The sequence below is a fragment of the Macaca nemestrina genome, chromosome 8 (genome assembly GCF_043159975.1).
Source record: "Macaca nemestrina isolate mMacNem1 chromosome 8, mMacNem.hap1, whole genome shotgun sequence".
Classification (NCBI taxonomy): Eukaryota; Metazoa; Chordata; class Mammalia; order Primates; family Cercopithecidae; genus Macaca; species Macaca nemestrina.
In genome coordinates this window covers 132599256-132620149 of record NC_092132.1, presented here as the reverse complement: position 1 = coordinate 132620149, position 20894 = coordinate 132599256, and the positions used below count along the sequence as shown (strand labels likewise).

At 38.2% G+C, this 20894-nt stretch overlaps 1 protein-coding gene across 4 annotated transcripts in view; it reads left to right on the top strand.

Moving 5' to 3' along the window:
• Nucleotides 1–20894, top strand: part of LOC105482095 (exportin 7) — an 89501-nt gene that overhangs the window by 28129 nt on the left and 40478 nt on the right. For 2 of the 4 annotated variants that reach the window (XM_071068529.1, XM_071068528.1), the window contains exon 2: nucleotides 20684–20830. In XM_071068529.1, coding sequence (XP_070924630.1) covers nucleotides 20684–20830 — 147 coding nt within the window. Of the gene's footprint in view, nucleotides 1–17594; nucleotides 20140–20683; nucleotides 20831–20894 lie in introns of those variants that run through there. The other 2 variants (XM_071068527.1, XM_011742039.3) reach the window with 2 other exon arrangements.

The following is a 20894-nucleotide window of genomic DNA, read 5'->3' as shown; positions in this document are numbered from 1 at the left end:
AAAGCCACTATAGAAGAGATTCAGCACAAGCTGCAAGTCGCAGGTTTAGATTACCCCATCCTCCCACGCTCACACATCAGATACTGACTGCAGATACTGGAAAATCATCAGATACAGAATTTAAGTTAAATGCTTAACAAAATAATATTTAAAAGGAGAAATAAGCAACCAAAAAGTCGTCAAAAACAACAAGGCATACTTGAAAAAGTATCAAATATAAGTTTAAAATATAACAGTTGAAATTTAGAACTCAGTGAATGGATTAGCATATTAGATAGTGTAGAAGAGAACTAGAAGATCTGAAGATACTGTTCAGATTACAGCACAGGGTGACAAAGAACATGAAAAGTACAAATGGTTAAGAGACATGGAGGGTAAGATACCATGAAATAACTAGAAAGAGACTAGAGGAGAGGCTTTTCTAGAATGGAAAAAAAAAAAAAAAGCATGAATCTAAGTTAAAGAAGTTCCACATATACAAAGCAGGATTTTTTTTTTTTTTTTTTTTTTTTTTTTTTTTTTGAGACGGAGTCACGCTCTGTTATCCAGGCTGGAGTTGCAGTGGTGTGATCTTGGCTCACTACAGCCTCTGCATCCTGGGTTCAAGTGATTCTCAAAACAGGATAAATGTTTAAAACTCATACGTACACACTTTATAGTAAAGCCACAAATATTAAAGACAAAACATCTTCTCAGAAAGAAAACATCACCTGCAGAGAACAGACTGGCAGATAAAGACATCTCAACAGCAACCTGGAAGCCAAAAGAGAAAAGTGAATGTCAGCCTAGCATTGTGTGCCCAACAAAATTATCTTTCAAGAATGAGGGCACTGAAAGTCATTTTTAGATAAACACAAACTGAGTTTACCACCAGCACATCTTTACTTAAGGAACTTCTGTAAGGGATATACTTAAAGAAGGAAAGTCCCATAGAAGTGTTTGGTTATGAAAGAAGTAAAGGTGACCAAAGAAATTGGTAAGCATAGGTAAATCTAAACATTGTATGATATAATAGTATTGTTTAATTTTTAGGGCTGTGGAGACAAAGCCAAAATAAGGGACAGTAACAGCATAACACAGGAGACAACTGATTGGAGTTTATCTTCTAAGGTCACTGTTACTCAAGACGGAAGGAATAAGATACTGCCTAATTTTGGACTTTTTTTTAGAATATGTGATAACTAGTACTGGGGAGAAAAATGGAATTCAAAAACAAGCAAAAACTTTAAAAAAGGAAAAATAGGACAAATATAGCACAAAGGAATAAGGGACAGAGGAGTCTGAGGTATATCAGTAATCACAAATATTAAGTAACCTCAAAATGAAAAGCCAGGTTGCGTGAATTGAAAATAATACTGTAAAGGAAATTAAACCTTACTAATACCATCACCACTACCCCTGCAACGTAGACACATATCATACACAATACTCAACAGGCTTTTAGATCTTGGGTGAAAACAAAAGAAACACAGCTCTTGGAAGATAATAGAAAAGAAGATGTTTATGACTTTAGGATAGGGAAAGATTTCTCCAACAGGGCAAGCAAAGGACTCATCATAAAGGAAGATAATGATAAATTAGGCTGTGTTAAAATTAAGAATGTATGGTCATCAAAAGATGACCACACAAGGGAAAAAGCAATCTACAAAGTGGGAGGAAAGATTAATAACACATTCTGACAGAGGCCTTTACAGATTACAAGAGTCACTAAATAACAAAAGATTGAGCTCCTCAAGTTGTATGTGCTTTGTGAAATAGCTTCAGAATATATACAGTAAAAACTGATAGAACTATAGGATAAAACTACAAAACAAACAAACAAAAAACTAGCAGGTCTGAAGCCCAGAGGAAGAAGGAGCACAGTGGATTTGAAAACCAGAGAGACCAGAGGATTCTCATTGAAGAGTAATGAGAGAGTAAGTTTAGAATAGATGAATTCAAAGTCAGATTACTTACCAAATTTGTAATACTCTTACTCTCATATATTGACCTAAAAGTGAAACCCAACCCTTAATTGGAAGCAGAGTGCAGATTTCAAAGTGCAGTCATGCCCTGAATAGCGACATTTTGGTCAACAATGGACCACATATATGACAGTGGTCACGTAAGATTATAATGTAACTGAAAAATTCCTGTTGCCTAGTGACATAGCTATCATAGCACAACATAGTACTTTAAACATACCTGCTTATGTGTTTAGATACACGAAGACCATTGTGTTACAGTTGCCTAAGGTATTCAGTATAGTGACATGGTACAGGTTTGAAGCCGCGGAGCAGTAGGCTATACCGTATAGCTTAGGTGTATTGCAGGTATGCCATCTAGGTTTGTGTAAGTACACTCTGATGTTCACACAGCAGTGAAATTGCCTAAGGCTGCATTTCTCCGAATGTATCCCTGTCGATGAGCAAGGCATGACTATACTTTAAAGGAGTTTTTAAATGTTTTTATATACTAGATTGACTCACATAAAATTGTCATTTTTACCAGTCAAAAATATTTGGATATTTGGCATTTTCATATGATTCAACCTAATATAAGATGAGGAACTGAGCTTTTCTAGTTTTTTTTTTTTTAATTCATCCTTCTCCAGAAAAATAAGTATTGAGAGGCCAGAATTCAACATCCTATCAAAAGCATCTATGCCAGAATCTTCCTGAATTCATTTAACATTTTACACACCAGAAGGCATCACAGGTTTTAGGAATGACACATTCTCAGACTAGATAGATGTGGGATTATTTTTCAGAGAAACCATTTGGGTTCCTCCAAGGATCCTTTAAAAAGTCACCCTAAAGAGCATAGCTACTGATTGTGTAGACTCATCCATAGTTACTTGAGTCATTACCAGGAAATATGCCCCTCAGTCTGTGGGCTTCTGGCAGCAGTCGCAAGTTATGGGCCCTGAGATGAGAACAGATGAAAGTTTCCACAAGTCAACTTAGTTTTCTAAAGGTTTGCTGATCTCTCTGTTCAAATGATATCCCTGCTTCTAATTTCTGTTTTACTGTTGAATCACATTTTTCAGAAAAATCTCATGAACTGACACATTAGTTCCAAAATTAACGTTATACATAAAATTGTTTATTCTCACCCTGTGAAGTTTAATTTCTGCATTTATAATTAAGTGACTTTAGTTTCTAGGGTAGCACAAGTCATGGGGATTCCGTTGTTGCTCTGCCAGCCATCAAAATACAAAATACTGACCCAGACATCCTTAGCCCATTGCCTGCCTAGAGGCAGTTGCCCATATAGCTGCCCTTGTCTGAAGCCTACATACTGATAGCATGGCACTGATAATTCTTAGATTCTTACTATGTGTGATATTTCTCTCATTGTTTCCACTCAGATGGAACATCTTTTTTATGCATTAATTGTGTCAGAGTAGTTACAGAAAGGGTTAGCATTTAAGAATTCAGTTAAAAGCAATGTGGTGGGAGAAGAAATTTTAGAAGAGCAATATAGTGAACACTATAGGAGTGTTACCTATAGTGTTAAAGGCCATGTGGTTCATGACTTTCTTTCCCCCATGTAACAACAAAGGCATGGCAGCCACTGCCCTCTGCCGGAAGTCAGGTGAAGCTCAGTCATGCCCAGGCTGGTGGTGGTGGTGGTGATGGGTGGTTGTTTTTGAAATGGAGTCTCACTTTGTCGCCTAGGCTAGAGTGCAGTAGCACGATCTCGGCTCACTGTACCCTCCATCTTCTGAGTTCAAGTGATTCTGCTGCCTCAGCCTCCCGAGTAGCTGGAATTACAGGGGCATGCCACCGAGCTAATTTTGTATTTTTAGTAGAGACGGAGTTTCGCCATGTTGGCCAGACTGGTCTTAAACTCCTGACCTCAGGTGATCTGCCTGCCTTGGCCTCCCAAAGTGCTGGGTTTGCAGGCGTGAGCCCCACTGTACTCGGCCCTAGGCTGTGTTTTTAAAAAGCACTTGACCTCGGTGTCTTCAGTCTCTTGCTCTCAGGTATTGTTCAGTTCTGAACTTGACTGAACACTGTTGGTCATTTTGGGTAGAGATTTGCAGGTAGACATTTAATGTATTGCAGTTTGGGAAATCTTTTACGTTTCTAAAGAAAATGTGGGTAGTTGTAAAGACTTTGCTTTAAACCTAATCACCAAAGCAGAATCAGAAATTTAAGTTCCAAAATAAATTTTTAAGGTCATTTTTAATCTCACTTGTTTCATAGACGTTCAAGGACATTTTCAAAGAAACACTTACCTGAAGGTTTAATTAGCTTTAGTGCCATTCATTGATGGAATATTTCATATTCCTAAACTATAGGATCTAATTTTTGTTCTTCTGAAGAGAACAAAAGTGAGAATTACTCTCTCTATCAAATGAGTAAGATTTGTTGGTGAGGTTATGTTGACATGTTTAGGTTGCATCGTGTGTGTTATGGGGAACATTAGCGGTGTTTTCACTTAGGTTGCTAGATTGTCAAATTAGTTTCAAGTTATCTTTGTTAGTCTACAAATAATATTACATGGACTTTCCTTAGATGAATTCAAATTGATGTATCTTGCAACAGATGATTGTTAATTTAAAAGAGTTCTATGAATTAAAAACATATAGTATATACATATATATTTCTATTTGTTTTTCAGAAGCCTTTCCTTGAATTAATTTGTGTAAAATTTATATTTGCCTTTTACTTTTTAGAAAATGAGAATACCAATGGGATTTTGATATTCTACCATAAATTTATATAGAAAATGAGGTATATATAAAGTACCTAGGGCCTGGCGCGGTGGCTCACGCGTATAATCCCAGCACTTTAGGAGGCTGAGGAGGGCGGATCACTTGAGGCCAGGAGTTTGAGACCAGCCTGGCCAACATAACAAAACCTCGACTCTACAAAAAATACGAAAAAAAAAAATAGCTGGGTGTGGTAGTGCATGCCTGTAATCCTAGCTACCCAGGAAGCAGAGGCTGGGGTGAGCCGAGATCATACCACCGTACTCCAGCCTGGGCAACAGAGCGAGTAAAATAAATAAATAAGTAAATAAAGTAAGTAAGTAAGTACCTAGCACAGGGATCAGCACATAGTTGGTACTCAGCAAACTGACAGTCTTTCCCTTTTGAGGACTTGGTGGGCATTATCCAGAGAGAATCCTTGTTAGGTGACATAGGTAGATGTGCTCACCTCTTTGGTTAAGTACCTCCTTTTCTTTTTTTTTTTTTTTTTTAAACCTGCGAGGCCTACCTTAATTACCCTTTTGAATACTGCAACCTGCATTTCTATATACCCACATATACTCTTAATCATCCTTACTCTTGTCTGTTTTTTTCATAGTATTTATCACCTGCTAACATACCCTATAATTTATTATAATATGTTTAATCAACCATTTAGAATTGTGCTTGGCACAAAGGTACTCAGATATTTGTTGTTGTATGGATCCTGTTTCCCATGTAATGGAATAGAAACATTCAAGAATTAGGGGACTTCAGAGTCATATAGTCTAGGACAGGGCTGCGCATAAAACCACCAGTTAAAGGCCTTTTCTGATTTGCATGTTCAGTAGTCTGCTTTTCTGCCCATTTTGTTTGAATATTAGTGCAGCTTGTCAGCATCTGGTCACACTTAGAAGAACCAATAGCCATGTAAGTGTGTTGTCAACTCTTTTGTTATTGTCTCCAGCTATTGCTGAGGTTTGTCAGAACCTCATGTTCTCAACCCAGTATTTTGGAAAATTCTTTCTGAAGAGTATGTATGGTATTGGAATTTACATTAAGTCATATTAATTATGTGTCTTATGACTGTCGATCCTGATGCTGTCTCTACAGTGTGAGTCCCTAGAAGTGATGGAGACACAGCAGTTAATCAAAATAGGAGGGATTGATGATAACCAGCCCAGTCTCAGCAAATTTCAGTAAAAATCCAGTATCATCCCCACATTGTGGAAAAATGTCTCCTTGGCGTTAATAACATGTTCAGCAGGTGTTACTTCTCTCCTTTCATAGGATGGCCTGCCTTCTTCCTTTGTGAAACTTTGGCCCAAAAAATATGCCACTTTAGGATGTGAGGGATGGTAAAATACCTGTAGTCATTTCTTGCAACAAGTTCTTAAATGAAAACTATTAGGAATATTCAAAAATAAATGTATTGGTATGCTGCACACTGACGTTTTTGTTACACAGTAACATATCTACTGTGTAACAACAAATCTGCTACAATTTACTATCAACCCTGTTCTTCAGGTGAATGAGTATTGGAATTTTTTTTTTCTTTTTTTTAATGGAAGCAGATGCTTGATTGAGCTGCAGGAACTTACAGAGAAAATATTTTCAACTGTTGAAGTATGTCAGAATTGTATTCAGAGTTTTGAAAGGAGGGTAGAACACCAGAGACGCTATATAAAATAGAAGACCCATACAGCAAACTAAAGTATACTTTGCTGACCTACCTGTAGAGACATATGTTTGGATGGGTGGCAGGCAATAATTTAGAAAAGTAACAGTAGATTATTTAATATGAGCATTACTTAGAAATGACTTTATAAATCTAACTAATTGAAGGACTTTCTATATAGATCCTCTAGCAGAAAAATATTTTATACCAGATAGGTACAGTATGGATTCTAGTTTAGATGGCAGAGAGCCACGCTCGGTTACATTGGCTTTGACAGTGAATGTCAGTGTTATAACACCTGTGTTTTCAGCTAGAGAATTGTAACCATTCTGTTTCCGTGTCAGGTGGTAGGGAGTGGGAGTTGGGTGTGAAAGCTAGGATATAAAATGTCATGTTTTAGTATTAAATATTGATTAGTAAACCAGCCAGTATTAAGATAAAACTCTGGAAGGAAGAATAGGACGTCTTAAACTGGCAAATTAGATGTTTTTACTAGACTTTATTTTTTAGAACAGTTTTAGGTTTATAGAAAAATTGAGCAGAAAGTACAGAGTTCTTACATACCCTGTTACCCCGAACATCTTGCATTGGTATGGTATATTAACAATTGATGAGCCAATATTGATACATTATTAACAACTGAAGGGCACTCTTAGTGTTGTGCTCTGTGGGTTTTGACAAAGAGACAATGACATGTATCTACAATCATAGTATCAAAAAGAACAGTTTCACTGCCTTAGACATCCCCTGTGCTCTGCCTCTTCATTCTTCCCTCCCTGCCTCTGTCACCATCATTTCTCCCCGCTGCAAACTCCTGGCAACCACTGTTCTTTCTGCTGTCTCTATTGTTTTGCCTTTTCCAGAATGTCATATAGTAGTCGGAATCATCCAATAATGTAGCCTTTCATATTGGCATCTTAAACTTAGCAATATGCATTTAAATTCCTCTGTGTCTTTTTGTAGCCAAGTTTTGGTAATTATGAATAAAACTGTTATAAACATTTGTTTACAGGTTTTGTGTAGACATAAGTTTTCAAGTCATTTGGGTAAATACCAAGGAGCGCAATTGCTGGATCATATGGTAAGAGTATGTTTAGTTTTGTGAGAAACTGCCAAACTGTCTTGTAAAGTGGCTGTACCATTTTGCATTCTCACCAACAGTTCCTGTTGTTCCACATCTTTGCCGGCATCTGGTGTTATAAATGTTTTGGGTTTTAGCCATTCTAATAGGTATGTAGTAGTATTTCACTGTTACTTTAATTTGCAGTTTCTTGATGATACATGATGTTAACCATCTTTTCATATGCTTATTTGCCATCTGTATATCTTTGGCGAGGTGTCTGGTCAGATCTTTTGACTATTTTTTAATTGGGTTTCTTATTGTTGAGTTTTAAGAGTTCTTTGTATATTTTGGATATCAGTCCTATATCAGATTTTTGCGAATGTTTTCTCCCATGTGGTAACTAGTCTTTTCATTTTCTTAAGCAAATTAGATTCTGTTTGTAAATGCAATTTCTGTCAATCCTGGAAATTTTAAGAACTAGTAACATACTATAGAAAGAAAAGGGGCACTGGGAAAGATATTCTCTGGGTCATTTTATGTATTTGGCTAACCTAATAATAAACCTGAGTATAATTGCTTGAATCTAAAATCCTTTTTATCTAGTCATTGTAAAACATGATGATAGAGCTTAATGATTGATGGCCTCAGAGAATTGGTGATTGTGTGTTTTTGATCGCTTCCTTTGCTCTATTATATATAATGCAGTGTTTAAATGGAGGTTTTAATAGGATTCTGTACAAAATACACCCAATAATCCGTTTTGAATGTTGTATCAAATTGATAGTAAAAACATAAACTTAAAATAATAAATGTGGGTTGCGTGCAGTGACTTACACCTGTAATCCCAGCATTTTGGGAGGCCGAAACAGGCGGATCACGAGGTCAGGAGTTTGTGACCACCCTGACTAACATGGTGAAACCCCATCTCTACTAAAAATACAAAAATTAGCCAGGTGTGGTGGCACACATCTATAATCCCAGCTACTCGGGAGGCTAAGGCAGGAGAATCGCTTGAACCCGAGAGGTGGAGGTTGCAGTGAGCTGAGATCTTGCCACTGCACTCCAGCCTGGGCAACAGCGAGACTCCATCTCAAAAAAATAAGATAGATAGATAGATAGATAGATAGATAGATAGATAGATAGATAGATAGATAGATAGATAATAAATGTGTCCCTCTGCGGTATAGCTTACATAAGAACTCAAAAACAAATAGCTCTTGGAAACCAGAACTTAACGAAGTGAGTTTATACAACTCTTTCTCACATTTTGACTCCTTTAATATCTAGCCAGTAGGTTATCATTTTCTGAACTTCAGAAGTCAGTTGTTTGACCTTGCTTGCTATATGGTAAACACTATTTGTAAGGAAAAAGTTGATAAGACATTAAATTGATCACATCAATTTAAGTTATTTGAGATGTTGGTTAACATTCTTAGGAGTACTGAGCTATTACAGGATTGTTCTCCCAGTATAGACCTGCTTATAAAAATGCAGTTTTTAGGGAAATGGTAATATAGCAGAAAAGTTTTATTTACATACGTGGTTGTTTCACATTGCAAATTTGGGTTCTCAAATAGCTGGATATTGGCATCCTTTCTTCAAGTAATCTGCCTGGCCTGTATAATCTTTCATACTCAGCCATTTTCATAGTGGAGTACGTTGTTTTGGTCTTTTAATATTGTCCATGCAGAATCAAGTTCCATAAAAGGCATTAAAAACCTTCTTTTTATAAAGAAGGAGTGAAGGTGGCAAAAGCCAAGTATATTGGTTTTTTCTCCTCATCAGAATTCAAACTGTCTTTTGTCTTTGGAACATTAGTTAAAAATGGTGGCGCACCTTTGTAGAAAAACTTTCCAAATTTAAAGTACAGTGTTTACTTTGTCAATCGAGGGCTTTTCTGTGCATTAAACTTCAACATGGATTAAGGTGAAATCTTAAATGAGAATTCTCATCCAGGTATTCTGTCCTCAGGTTAAAGCAGGCAGTGGTGGCAGGGATCTTGGTGATGATTCTGTGAACATGACTTGTCCCTAAAGCCACACTGCTTGAATAAGACCTGGTTGCTCTTAATGGCCAACTCACAGTTGTTGTCCTGTGCCCTTCGCTGTCGTTCCAGGGGTTTCCTTGACATCCCTCTTCTCTGTTGGGTTTCATAGGATCAGCATGGCCGTATAACTCATGACCTGTAGTCTTACCTTTTTTTTTTTTTTTTTTTTTTTTTTTTGAGACGGAGTCTCGCTCTCTCCAGGCTGGAGTGCAGTGGCGTGATCTCGGCTCACTGCAACCTCCGCTTCCTGGGTTTATGTGATTTTCCTGCCTCAGCCCCCAGAGTAGCTGGGACTACAGGTGCCCACCACCACGCCTGACTAATTTTGTATTTTTAGTAGAGACGGTATTTCACCATGTTGGCCAGGATGGTCTTGATCTCTTGACCTCGTGATCCATCCGCCTCAGCCTCCCAAAGTGCTGGGATTACAGGCGTGAGCCACTGCGCCTGGCCCCCGTGCTTACCTTTTTATGGAACTACACTTTACTTTGGCGTGAAGTATATTCCTTAGTAGCTCTTCAAAAAGGGGAGCATGGAGGACAGATTTTTGTGGCCTTACACCCTCAAAGATAGCTTTGTTCTAATCACACGTGATTCCTTCCTTGACTGAGTATAGCCTCGTATGCTGGAGCTCTTTCTCTAGAGGATTTCATAGGAATTGTTCTGTTGGCTTCTTGTGTCCAGTGTTCCTTTTGTGATGTCCAGAGCCATCTGATTCCTGATCTTGTTTTGTTTTCTAAGTTTCTGTCTCTGCTAAAAGCAGCTTATAGAATCTTCTCTCTGTCATCAGGTTTCTGAGGTTTCCTAGTGGTGTGCCTTGGGTGTGGGTTGACTTTCATGTATTATGCTGGCATTAGGTGGACACTTCATTCTGGCAACTGATGTTTTTCAGTTCTAGGAAGTTATCTCAAATTATTTTGTTCATAATTTCCTTTTCTTCACCATTCTCTGTTCTCTCTTTCTGTAACTCCTGTTAATTGGATATTAGGCCTGTGGAACTGGGTCTCTGATTTTTTTAAACTTTGCTCTTTCCATCTTGGTCATTTTGCTCTGTTGTCTGTGAGATTTTAACTTTATTTTCCCACCTTTCAATAGAATATTTTGTCTCTGTCATTGTATGTTTATTTTCTAACATCTCTTTTTATGTTCTTTGAATGTCTTCTTTTTTTTTTTTTTTTTAAGCACAGCCTGTTATTCCACACTTGCAATATTGGGCTTAATTATATGTTTTCATCTTTCATTTTTTGGTCAAGTTTCCTTCTCCCTTTATAGTTTTTACTTGTTTCAGATTGCTTTTTGTGTGCTTGTTTAGCTCTCCATCATCTATGTTGAAGGCTTTCTTCAGATTTCTGATAATACTTGATTATTTGCTCAGGATGAAGATTAAGATAATACAGAATTGACTGGAAGCCCTGAAAACGTGGCGAGGCGTGTCTGCTGAGGCATCACAGCAGAGTAATCGGGTGTGCCATTTGTGGGGTAACCTGCATATTAGTGTATCTGCAACTTTTTGCTTTGTAGCTAATGAGATTCTCAGGGGGAAATCTTCCAAACTCCTTCCTAAAGAGTATGTCTGCTCACTGAAATTTCTCGGTGGAACCCAGTGAGGGAAGACTCAGCGGCACTCCCACTTCATCAACCTATTTGTTACAGGGTGCCCATAGCTTCAGATGTGATTTTGACTGGCTTGGTGTCTCCCAGTCCGAAGAGAGGGACAGTTACTGAGAGGCATACAGTGAGGAGGACTATCTGGGAATCTTAACTTCTCAAAGATACTTTCACCCTGTTTCTCCTTCTTTGGGCCACCCCACTTCACCTAAACATCTGAGCATGTAGTGTGAATGAGGTTTGTTTTCAGCTTTCCTCACTGCTGGCTAGGGATTTGGCTTTCTTAGGTCATTAAGTCAGTTACCATTGATTTTTCTATATTCCAAAATTATGTTGCTATTGTCCCGTTCCTGTCTTCCCTATCTATCTTTGTGGGATCGTGAGGATTTAGGGGTTTTGTTTTGTTTTTAATACCGTTAGTGTTGTGTTAGTTGGGTTTTGGGAGGGAGTAAAATTAGATATGTGATCAATCTGCCATTTTAATATGAAGCTCCTTTGAAAGCTTTGAGAGTTAGACTTACCCAATGTTAAGACATTCTTAGGAAGCTCTTACTCTGTGCCAGACACCCTTGTACTTTCCATTTCCATACCAGTGCGTGCACTGTGCTCACTAAAGTCATAATTCATGCGTAATTAATACAACTGGCGATTTAAGCAAACATTTGAGACAGTTGTACGGACATTAATACAGAAATTACATAGGCTAACAAATACTTCTATTTGAACAAATACCTTTAAAAAGTGGCAATAAATATAATTAAGTTTCTATGGGGAAGTATGTGCTGAATCTCACCCAGTGATGCCAGAAATAGAACTGATCCTCATTGCTTGTTGTCATGTTCTATAAAGTCACCGAGAACACAGTTAGCAAATACTGACCCATTGCTCCTAGGGGAAGTATAGGATTAGATCCAGGCCAGCTCCTGGTCACCACATTTGCATCAAACAAGCAATATGTAACCATGTTTCATTTGTTATTTTGTTTAAAGATACTTTAACACATGTTGTTGATTTATTAACATTAAACTAATGGCCAAAAGCACAGTAACTCATGACTGAATGAAATTTATTTAACACACACAATTTCACCATAAGTTACATCACAGCCTTCTTGCACTTAGGAGCTAGATGTAGACAGCCCTTAGCACTCTGTGGGCCATTTTAAGCAGTGGAATTAGCAATAAAAAGCACAAAACTGCAAGAAACAAGCAGTGAAAAAAAAGACCCCATAAAGGACCTTACAGTTTTTACATTGTGAAAGCTGAAACAGAAGGCAAAGCAAGGCCGGGCATGGTCGCACATGCCTATAATCCCAGTGCTTTGGGAGGCTGAGGCGGGCAGATGACCTGAGGTCAGGAGTTGGAGACCAGCCTGGCCAACATGGGGAAAACCCCATCTCTACTGAAAATACAAAAACCAGCCGAACATGGTGGCGCACACCTGAAATCCCAGCTCCTTGGGAGACTGAGGCAGCAGAGTCACTTGAACCCTGGAGGTGGAGGTTGCAGTGAGCCGAGTTCACGCCACTGCATTCCAGCCTGGGTGACAGAGCAAGACTCTGTCTCAAAAAAAAAAAAAAAAAAAGAGAAGGCAAAGCATGGCAGTGTTCAGCCTGAGCTGGGAATGTGTAAGTCAGGTAACTCAAATTGTTGATCACTCTGTCCATGTGCATGAATGACTGCAGAAGCACCCTGAGCGAATATCGATTTGATGATTACAAATACATTTTAGTGAGTAGGTGAATTCACAAAACAGAATCTCCGAATAACAAGGATCAATTATATATTTTATCCCTGATGCCCCTGGCCCTGCAGGGAAAGGGCGTTTATAATCCCCTTAGAAGAAACAGTGCAGATTTTGTGTGCATTTATGCAAGCAATAAAAAAGCTGCTCTTCTCCAGAGGTTTTGATAGCCAGTATAATCGATAATAGCCAGTAATAATTAGCAGTGCACACACATTACTTCATTGATTTTTACAACCTTGTAAAGTGGGTGTTATTTCTATGTAAAAGAAAGAGAAAACGTTTGAATGATTTGAGTAACTTAATCATGCTCCTACAGTAGATGGAGGGGTAGGGATTTGTCTGGCATGTAAAATCTTACCCATTACTCTGTATTGAATCAGCTCCAAAAGAAACCTTGTTCCTGTTGCTAGGTCACTGAAGTTGTTTGTGGGTAAAGATCCTATGCTACAATCACAAGGATGTGAGTGTTACCCAATTTATTTTTTAAAATATCATTCTCACTTTAAAAAAAAAATGTCCTAATCATCATTTTCATGATCATTTTAACTTTGGTATTTGTTTACTTGGAATTCTGATTCACTAATATAATTAAAATATGAAGGATAGTATATTACAGTCAAAGAATTTTAGAACTGGAAGTGTCTTTTAAAAATCATAAAATAAAATGCATTTACTTTACCTATAGAGAAACTGAAGTTCCTGAAAGTTAACTCACCCACACACATTAAGACCAGTATCTAACGATCCAGTATCAACCAAACTCTTCTTTGCCTAAGTTTTATGTAGTTCCTTGTGTTTTAACCAAATTTGGTGAAGCAGTAGTACCCAAAGGTAAGCCCAAATCTGTTGTTCTATCATGCATGCTGCTTTTTAAATTTGACATCCAGGAATGAACCACTGATAGGAGACAAAATTGCCGGAGATCAAGAGGAGAAAACAGCTGTCTACAGAGGAGCCATGGGGAACTAAAGAGAACCTGCCCAGGAAAGCACTCCCTCTGTGACCCTTTGCAGACCCAGTGCTTTCAGAGCTTCTCATTTTTCATAGGAAGCTGGAAAACCAGATAGTGTGAAATATTGCCAACTGTGTCACTTTAAAACCACAGTGCAAGACAAAAACCAAAAATGACTGTGGGCCTGTTTCAGGGCGCCAGATTGAAACCTCTTCTTTAGCGGATTCACCTTGCCCTGCAGCTTTCATTCCTCTGCACCATTAGTGACAATGAGAAGGAATCCAAGCTAGTTTCTAGTGACAACTTAAGTGAATGCTTTTGGGTTAAACTTATAAGTCAATAAACCTTTAAGTGACTAGGTGCATTCTGGCTATTTACTTCATGAAATAATTTGTTTACATGTGTTTTGGCCACATATTACCCATAACACAAAGATCATCTGTGTTTATTACAAGTTAGAATTGATTAGTATTTTGAAGTAAATGTAGAATTTTGCAGTCTCATGTGGTAGCAGACTTGCCATCCTTATCTCATGCACGCCAGGCTCTGGCATAGTATTATCACTTGCTGAAAATACGTATTTTATCTTGTTTTACTGTAGTAGACATACACAGCATCTGCAACCAAAAGTGTTACTCGCTGTCTTAGTCTTACCTTAGTTCTTCCTGAGAAATGAATGGGAGTCATGGTTATAAAAACATTTAGTGGGCCGGGCGCGGTGGCTCAAGCCTGTAATCTCAGCACTTTGGGAGGCCGAGACGGGCGGATCACGAGGTCAGGAGATCGAGACCATCCTGGCTAACACGGTGAAACCCCGTCTCTACTAAAAAATACAAAAAACTAGCCGGGTGAGGTGGCGGGCGCCTGTAGTCCCAGCTACTCAGGAGGCTGAGGCAGGAGAATGGCGTAAACCTGGGAGGCGGAGCTTGCAGTGAGCTGAGATCCGGCCACTGCACCCCAGCCTGGGCAGCAGAGCAAGACTCCGTCTCAAAAAAAAAAAAAAAAAAAAAACATTTAGTGTTGTAAAACTAAAGCATTCTGAATCTGAAGTGCAGCTGTAGGTTGTTGATGAAAACTTCTTTTCCATTAGTATTAAAAAGTAATCTATGACAATAAGTAACTAGAAAATTTGGGCAGAACTATGGCATTCATCCATACATATACAAAAATACATGAATTATAAATGTACAAATAATTAAAATATGCAAATTAGAAATACACAAACTCAGTGAATTTCCACAAACTGCACATGCCTGGGTAGCCAGCACACAAATTAAGAAATGAAACATCCATACTGCTATTGATGGGCATTTGGCTTTCTATTTGGGAACTGTTAACGTTTAGTGCTGCCATGAGTGAGCTTAGTATGCATCTCTATTGAGTGTATATCTAGGAGCGGAATAGCTGGGTTGTAGGGTGTTTTTTGTTGTTGTTGTTGTTGTTTTTTGAGACAGAGTCTTACTGTGTCACCCAAGCTGGAGTACAGTGGCATGATCACAGCTCACTGCAGTCTTGACCTTCCAGACTTGTGCAATCCTCCTGCCTCAGCCTCTTGAATACTTGGGATGACAGGGACACACTGCCATGCCCAGCTAATTTTTTTGTTATTATTATTTGTAGAGACAGAGTCTCCCTGTATTGCCCAGGCTGGTCCCGAACTCCTGGGATCAAGCAGTCCTCCCATCTCAGCCTCCTGAAGTGCTGGGATTATAGGTGTGAGCCACTGTGCACAGCCTCCATATGTGTACCTTTACACTCCCAGTTTTCCAATGTATTTGAATCAATTCAGACTAAATTAGCAACATACGAGTTCTAGTTGTTCCACATGCTAACTAACACTTGATGTTGGCTTTTTCATTTTAGTCATTTTTTTCATTTCGTTTTGTTTCTCTGAGACAGAGTCTCACTCTGTCGCCCAGGCTGGAGTGCAGTGGTAGGATCAGTGGCAGGATCTTGGCTCACTGCAGCCGCCACCCCGAGTAGCTGGGACTACAGGCACATGCCACCACATTCAGCTAAGTTTTGTACTTTTAGTAGAGACGGGGTTTCATCACGTCGGCCATGCTGGCCTCAAACTCCTGATGTCATGTAATCTGCCTGCCTCAGCCTCCCGAAGTGCTGGGATTACAGGCGTGAGCCACCACGCCCTGCCTCATTTTAGTCATTCTAGTGGCTATCTCATCGTGGTTTGAATTTACATTCCCTGATGATTATTGAGGTTGCACACCTTTTCATTTGTTTATTGGCTGCTTGGCTTATTCTCTTGTAAAGTACGTAAACAAGTATTTGGCACTGACTTGGTAAACTTTTTCCATAAAGTGAGTTTAAAAAATAAATAGTGTACATTTATAAACATTCAAAGAGCAAGCTAGTTTGCCCTGTGAACTCCATTGTAGTAAGTAACTTTTGAGAGGTCTACTGATACATCTGTAAACCAAGACGACTTTGGCCACCACGATTGCCTTTCGTATAAATTTATAAACAAGAAGAACCCTTGAATATGCTTTTCAGGCCACTGAGGCTACCAGCATTGGTAAGAAAAAAGAAAATAAAATTAGTAATAAATGCAAATGCAGTTTTTTGGTTTTTAGCTTTGGGAATAGCTTTTTGTCTGTTTGGTTTTATGAATTGTTATATGAATTCTGATTGGTAACAGAATCAGCTGTTAACTAGTAAAATGTTACTAATGTGAAGAGTTAATTTAGGAAAAGAATGTAGCTTAAATTGCCCTTTTAAAAAATGCTTATCTTTACAGTTGTTAGGATTTTTTTTCTGCTTACAGAGGAATACGTGGTTGTGGTCAAAATTTCCAAGGTTACAGAAATTGAATATTCTCACCTCCCAGAGACAATTAAGTTTGGTTTGTGTTCATCCAGGTTTTCTTCTATAAATTTACTAACATGTATCACAAATGGTAATAAACTCAACATACTGTTTTGCCATTTGTCTTCTAATCTAACAATAATTGTTGTTACTGAATTTTTAAAGTTTCTTTTATTATCTATGATAATTGGATACTCAATTACTGACTAAAAGAATGCCTTGTTAAATAGATAAAAATGTAATTTATATGTCAGTTAACCTTCTAGGTCCTTAAAATGATTCATTTTCTGGCATGGTCCGGTATAAATATTTTAATTTACTCAATACAGTGTTTCCCAGTACACAGAAAAATTGCAACTAAGGGGGATGTAAATTAAAAGGGTTTGTGAAAAGGGTGAAAGTGGCTTGGGTTTTTGACCATTCTTTTTATATTTGTGGCATTAGAATTATGATAATTCAGCTACAGAATTGGTAAATCTACTCTAAGTTTGCTAGAACTTCTCTGGATTGAGCCTATATTTTGTAACATGGTGGCAGCTTCTGCTCATCTCTGATGGCCGGGTGGCAGTCAGGTTAAGAATGTGCTCTTCAGAACACCTGCAGATCTGACTGGTCACCCAAGGATTATGCTTGTGTCTAGTTCAGTACTCAGTATTATTGGGAGTGTCATTAACTCCTTCCTAAAAGCAAGAATCCTGGTCTCTGATTGGAACTCTCCATGTGGATTTTTTTTAAGCAGTGAGGCTAATTTTAAAATATAGACCGGGCACGGTGGCTCACACCTATAATCCCAGCACTTTGGGAGGCCATGCTGGGCAGATCATGAGGGCAGGAGTTCAAGACCAGCCTGACCAATATGGTGAAACCCCATCTCTACTAAAAATATAAAAAATTAGCCAGGTGTGGTGGCACGCGCCTGTAGTCCCAGCTACTCGGGAGGCTGAGGCAGGAGAATTGCTTGAACCTGGGAGGCAGAGGTTGCAGTGAGCCAAGATTGCACCACTGCACTCCAGTCTCTGGGCGACAGAGTGAGACTCCATCTCAAAAAGAAAGTATAACCACTGGGCTATTTAAAGAGCACTTCGATACAAATAAAGTAAAATCTGAGGTATTCTGCTTTGTGGAGTAATATAACATCTAATGTACAAACAAAATCTTTATTTTCCCCTAATTTAGAGGCAACTTGCCAGACAAATTACTATATTCTAAGGTCTGTAATCTCAACAAATCTCGCCTTATGTTGAAATAAGAATAACTTAGCTGCATATCCTCTATCCAAGTTGAATAGACTAAAATACTGGTGTTGCCAGATATTAAAGAAGATGCATTATTTTAATACCTTCATCGTAATTGTTGTTGGTGAAATCGGTCTGATTCTAGGTTTGGGAATTAATCCTCTTGAGTTTCTTATGCTAAAAAGCAGTATTTTGCTAGCTGAAGATCACCTTTCACTTTTATAAAGCATTTTACCAAATGTGCTTTTCTGTTTCAGCGAGACCAGGCAGAATTTTCTCCGTGGATTATAGGCAATTTTTCAGGAACAGAAAATAGACATTCTTCTCTGGAGGATTTTCTCTGACCAAAGTGGCATCACAGAATAGATATCCTTAATAAGAACTGACGAATAGGAAAACATTTGACATAGATGTTATCATGCCAAGGAGAGTGCCGTGGTGTGTTTTTGGCCACCCTTAGTGTGAAGTACTGGTTTTAATAGCTAATCAAATAATTGTAGGATAAATTATTTTATGCTAGGCCAAAAAGAAGGTGATTCTAAAGAACCTAACCATTAGTTTTGTTTGGGAAACGCTGGTAACTAAAAAACCATAAATGTTAATGTCTCATTCCTCTCTCCTTCATTGGTAGTGTGGGCAACCCAAAGAAAATGACCCTGTTTTTCAGATGTTTCCACTAATTGTTTGGGAAAACATAATTGTTTCCCATTTGTTCTTCTGGGAACAAAAAAAAATGGAGCTGTCGTTCTTCAAACTGTGTAAATGGTCAAATTGCGTTTTTGTTTTTTAAACAGTCTTGTTTCCTGAGCTGAGAATGCATTACCAGACTTACCCTGCAGTATGTTTTGTCTGCTAAATTAAAGCAAATCAAAACAAAACAACAACAAAAAGCCCACCATAACCTGCATGTAGGTTTTTAGCAGTAAGGAATTACCTGTGACAGATGCTTAGCCATTGTCATGTGAACAACTTTGTTGTAATAAACATAGAGTTGCATGGGGAACCATGGGAACTGATTGATCAGACTTTTAAGAAGAGCCATTATACCGTAAGCATCAGGACTGTTTAGGGAGTGTCTGTTCAGGATGTTGGAAAGCTCAGTGTGTGATGGCTGTGGAGGTTCTGAGGCTGCTGCTACTCCCGGATACCTGATGCCAGGTTTTATAGCAGCTTACGTTTTAGTTACAGTGTCTTTCTCTTGATGTCTTTCTTGTTACCTATTTTCCTAAATAATTTTTTTCAATAAGGTCTTGAGCAGTACTGGCAAGCATAAAAATGGCTTTTGCATGTATTTTATGGAATGTATGTAATTAGCCTTATCTTCTACTTGTGTTCATAAGCCATGTGAATAAACTCAGGTCCTACTTGTAGAACTTTATTGCTTGAGATCTGACTTTGCAATTGCAATTTTCTCCATGCTCTTGAATTGAAGAAGATATTAAGTGGGACCCCTGGAAATCAGAAACAGGTTAAACATAAGCCTAATCAAAGTCCCAAGATTATTCGAAAGATGGTTTATTTTGTTTTAAGGGCAAGGTTGTTGTGTTTGTTCTTTTGGGGGCTCTCTGAAGTGAGACTGATGATCTTAGGGTGTCAGTATTCATCGTTCTTAGGGTGTCAGTATTCATCGTTCTTGTTTCCTTTCAGTTAGTGTTGGAAATTTATTAACCAGGTTGAGTAAAATATGAATCCTGCCCTAAGGGCTTTCCTGCTTAGTGGAAAAGCTGTGATTTATAAAGACACAGTGTAATGAAATAAAGTGATAATGAAAAGCCTTGGGCAGACTGGCTGTGTAATGTATTTTAGGCAATTTACACAGGTTGGTTTAATTATTATTATTTTTGTTCTTGTCAGAATTGTCCTTTCTAATAGTAGGAGCTCTCAGACTATCCTTGCTGCTGATGAAAATAGGCTCCAGTTTTTTCTTAAAGTCCAAACCATTCCTTTAAAGGCTAACAGATGTTTACTCTCCACTTCAGTCAGTGAAAGGTGATATTTAAGTATAGTCTTAACTAGTTACTTTCCTCTTTGCCTTTAAATACCACATTAAGTGCAAGTATATATGCATCCCTGTGGGTTTTTGACCAAAGCACACACCCATACCCCTTCCTGCCTCCCTGGAACTGGTTCAAGATTTGGAGAGAAGAGTTTGCTTGTGGGTGTTTCCCTTGTCTTATCTCTAAGTGAGCATATGCTAGGGTTGAATTTATTTTGATCCTTTCATTTTAAATTTGGAACCAAAGTAAGAGTTTAAAGTGCAACAGAAGAGAGTCTGCTGAACTTTAGACATGAGGGATCCAGGGAGGAAGGTACGTAAATACATCCTGAAGCTTTCTCTAGAGGTTTTCTCATACAGGTGACCATCTTTACACATATACAGTATTGTAAGCTAATAACTACTATTCAAAGGAATATTTAAAGCTATATGAAAATGTATGTGGCACTTATGTCATGTTTATGTGCTTAATTTTAGTAGCCGTGCCTCTAGTATTTCACACTTTTTACATTAATAGCAGAATAAGTAAATTCTGAATTTTTATTTGAAAGCCTTTTAGGAAGGCTTAGGAGGCTGGGTATTTGTAAGGGGAAAAATGTATCATGTATGATTGATCTTCAAGGGAATGATGAAAAAGTATATAGGTATTTTAAGCATTTTATCATTTTGTCTTCTATAGCATCAGATAAAGAGACCTATAAATGGTTATTAGGTGAATGTTACCCAGGTCCTCCTCAGAGTTCAGAAGCAATTCTTTCTTTACTGATTATTATTTATCTTTGTTCGTTAATTTTAAGCACAGTTGCTTGCATTTGTAGTAGGCTGAACTGATTTCTTTCCTGACTGATCTTTTCCAGAGCCTGGCCCAACTAGAGAATCTGTGCAAACAGCTGTATGAAACCACAGACACAACCACTCGACTCCAGGCAGAGAAAGCCTTGGTTGAATTTACCAACAGCCCCGATTGCCTGAGCAAGTGCCAGCTACTCCTCGAAAGAGGAAGTGTGCGTAAGATCTGAAAATCCTAAAGGATAACGGGCACTTAGGAAACTTTATTCTGGTTGTCTG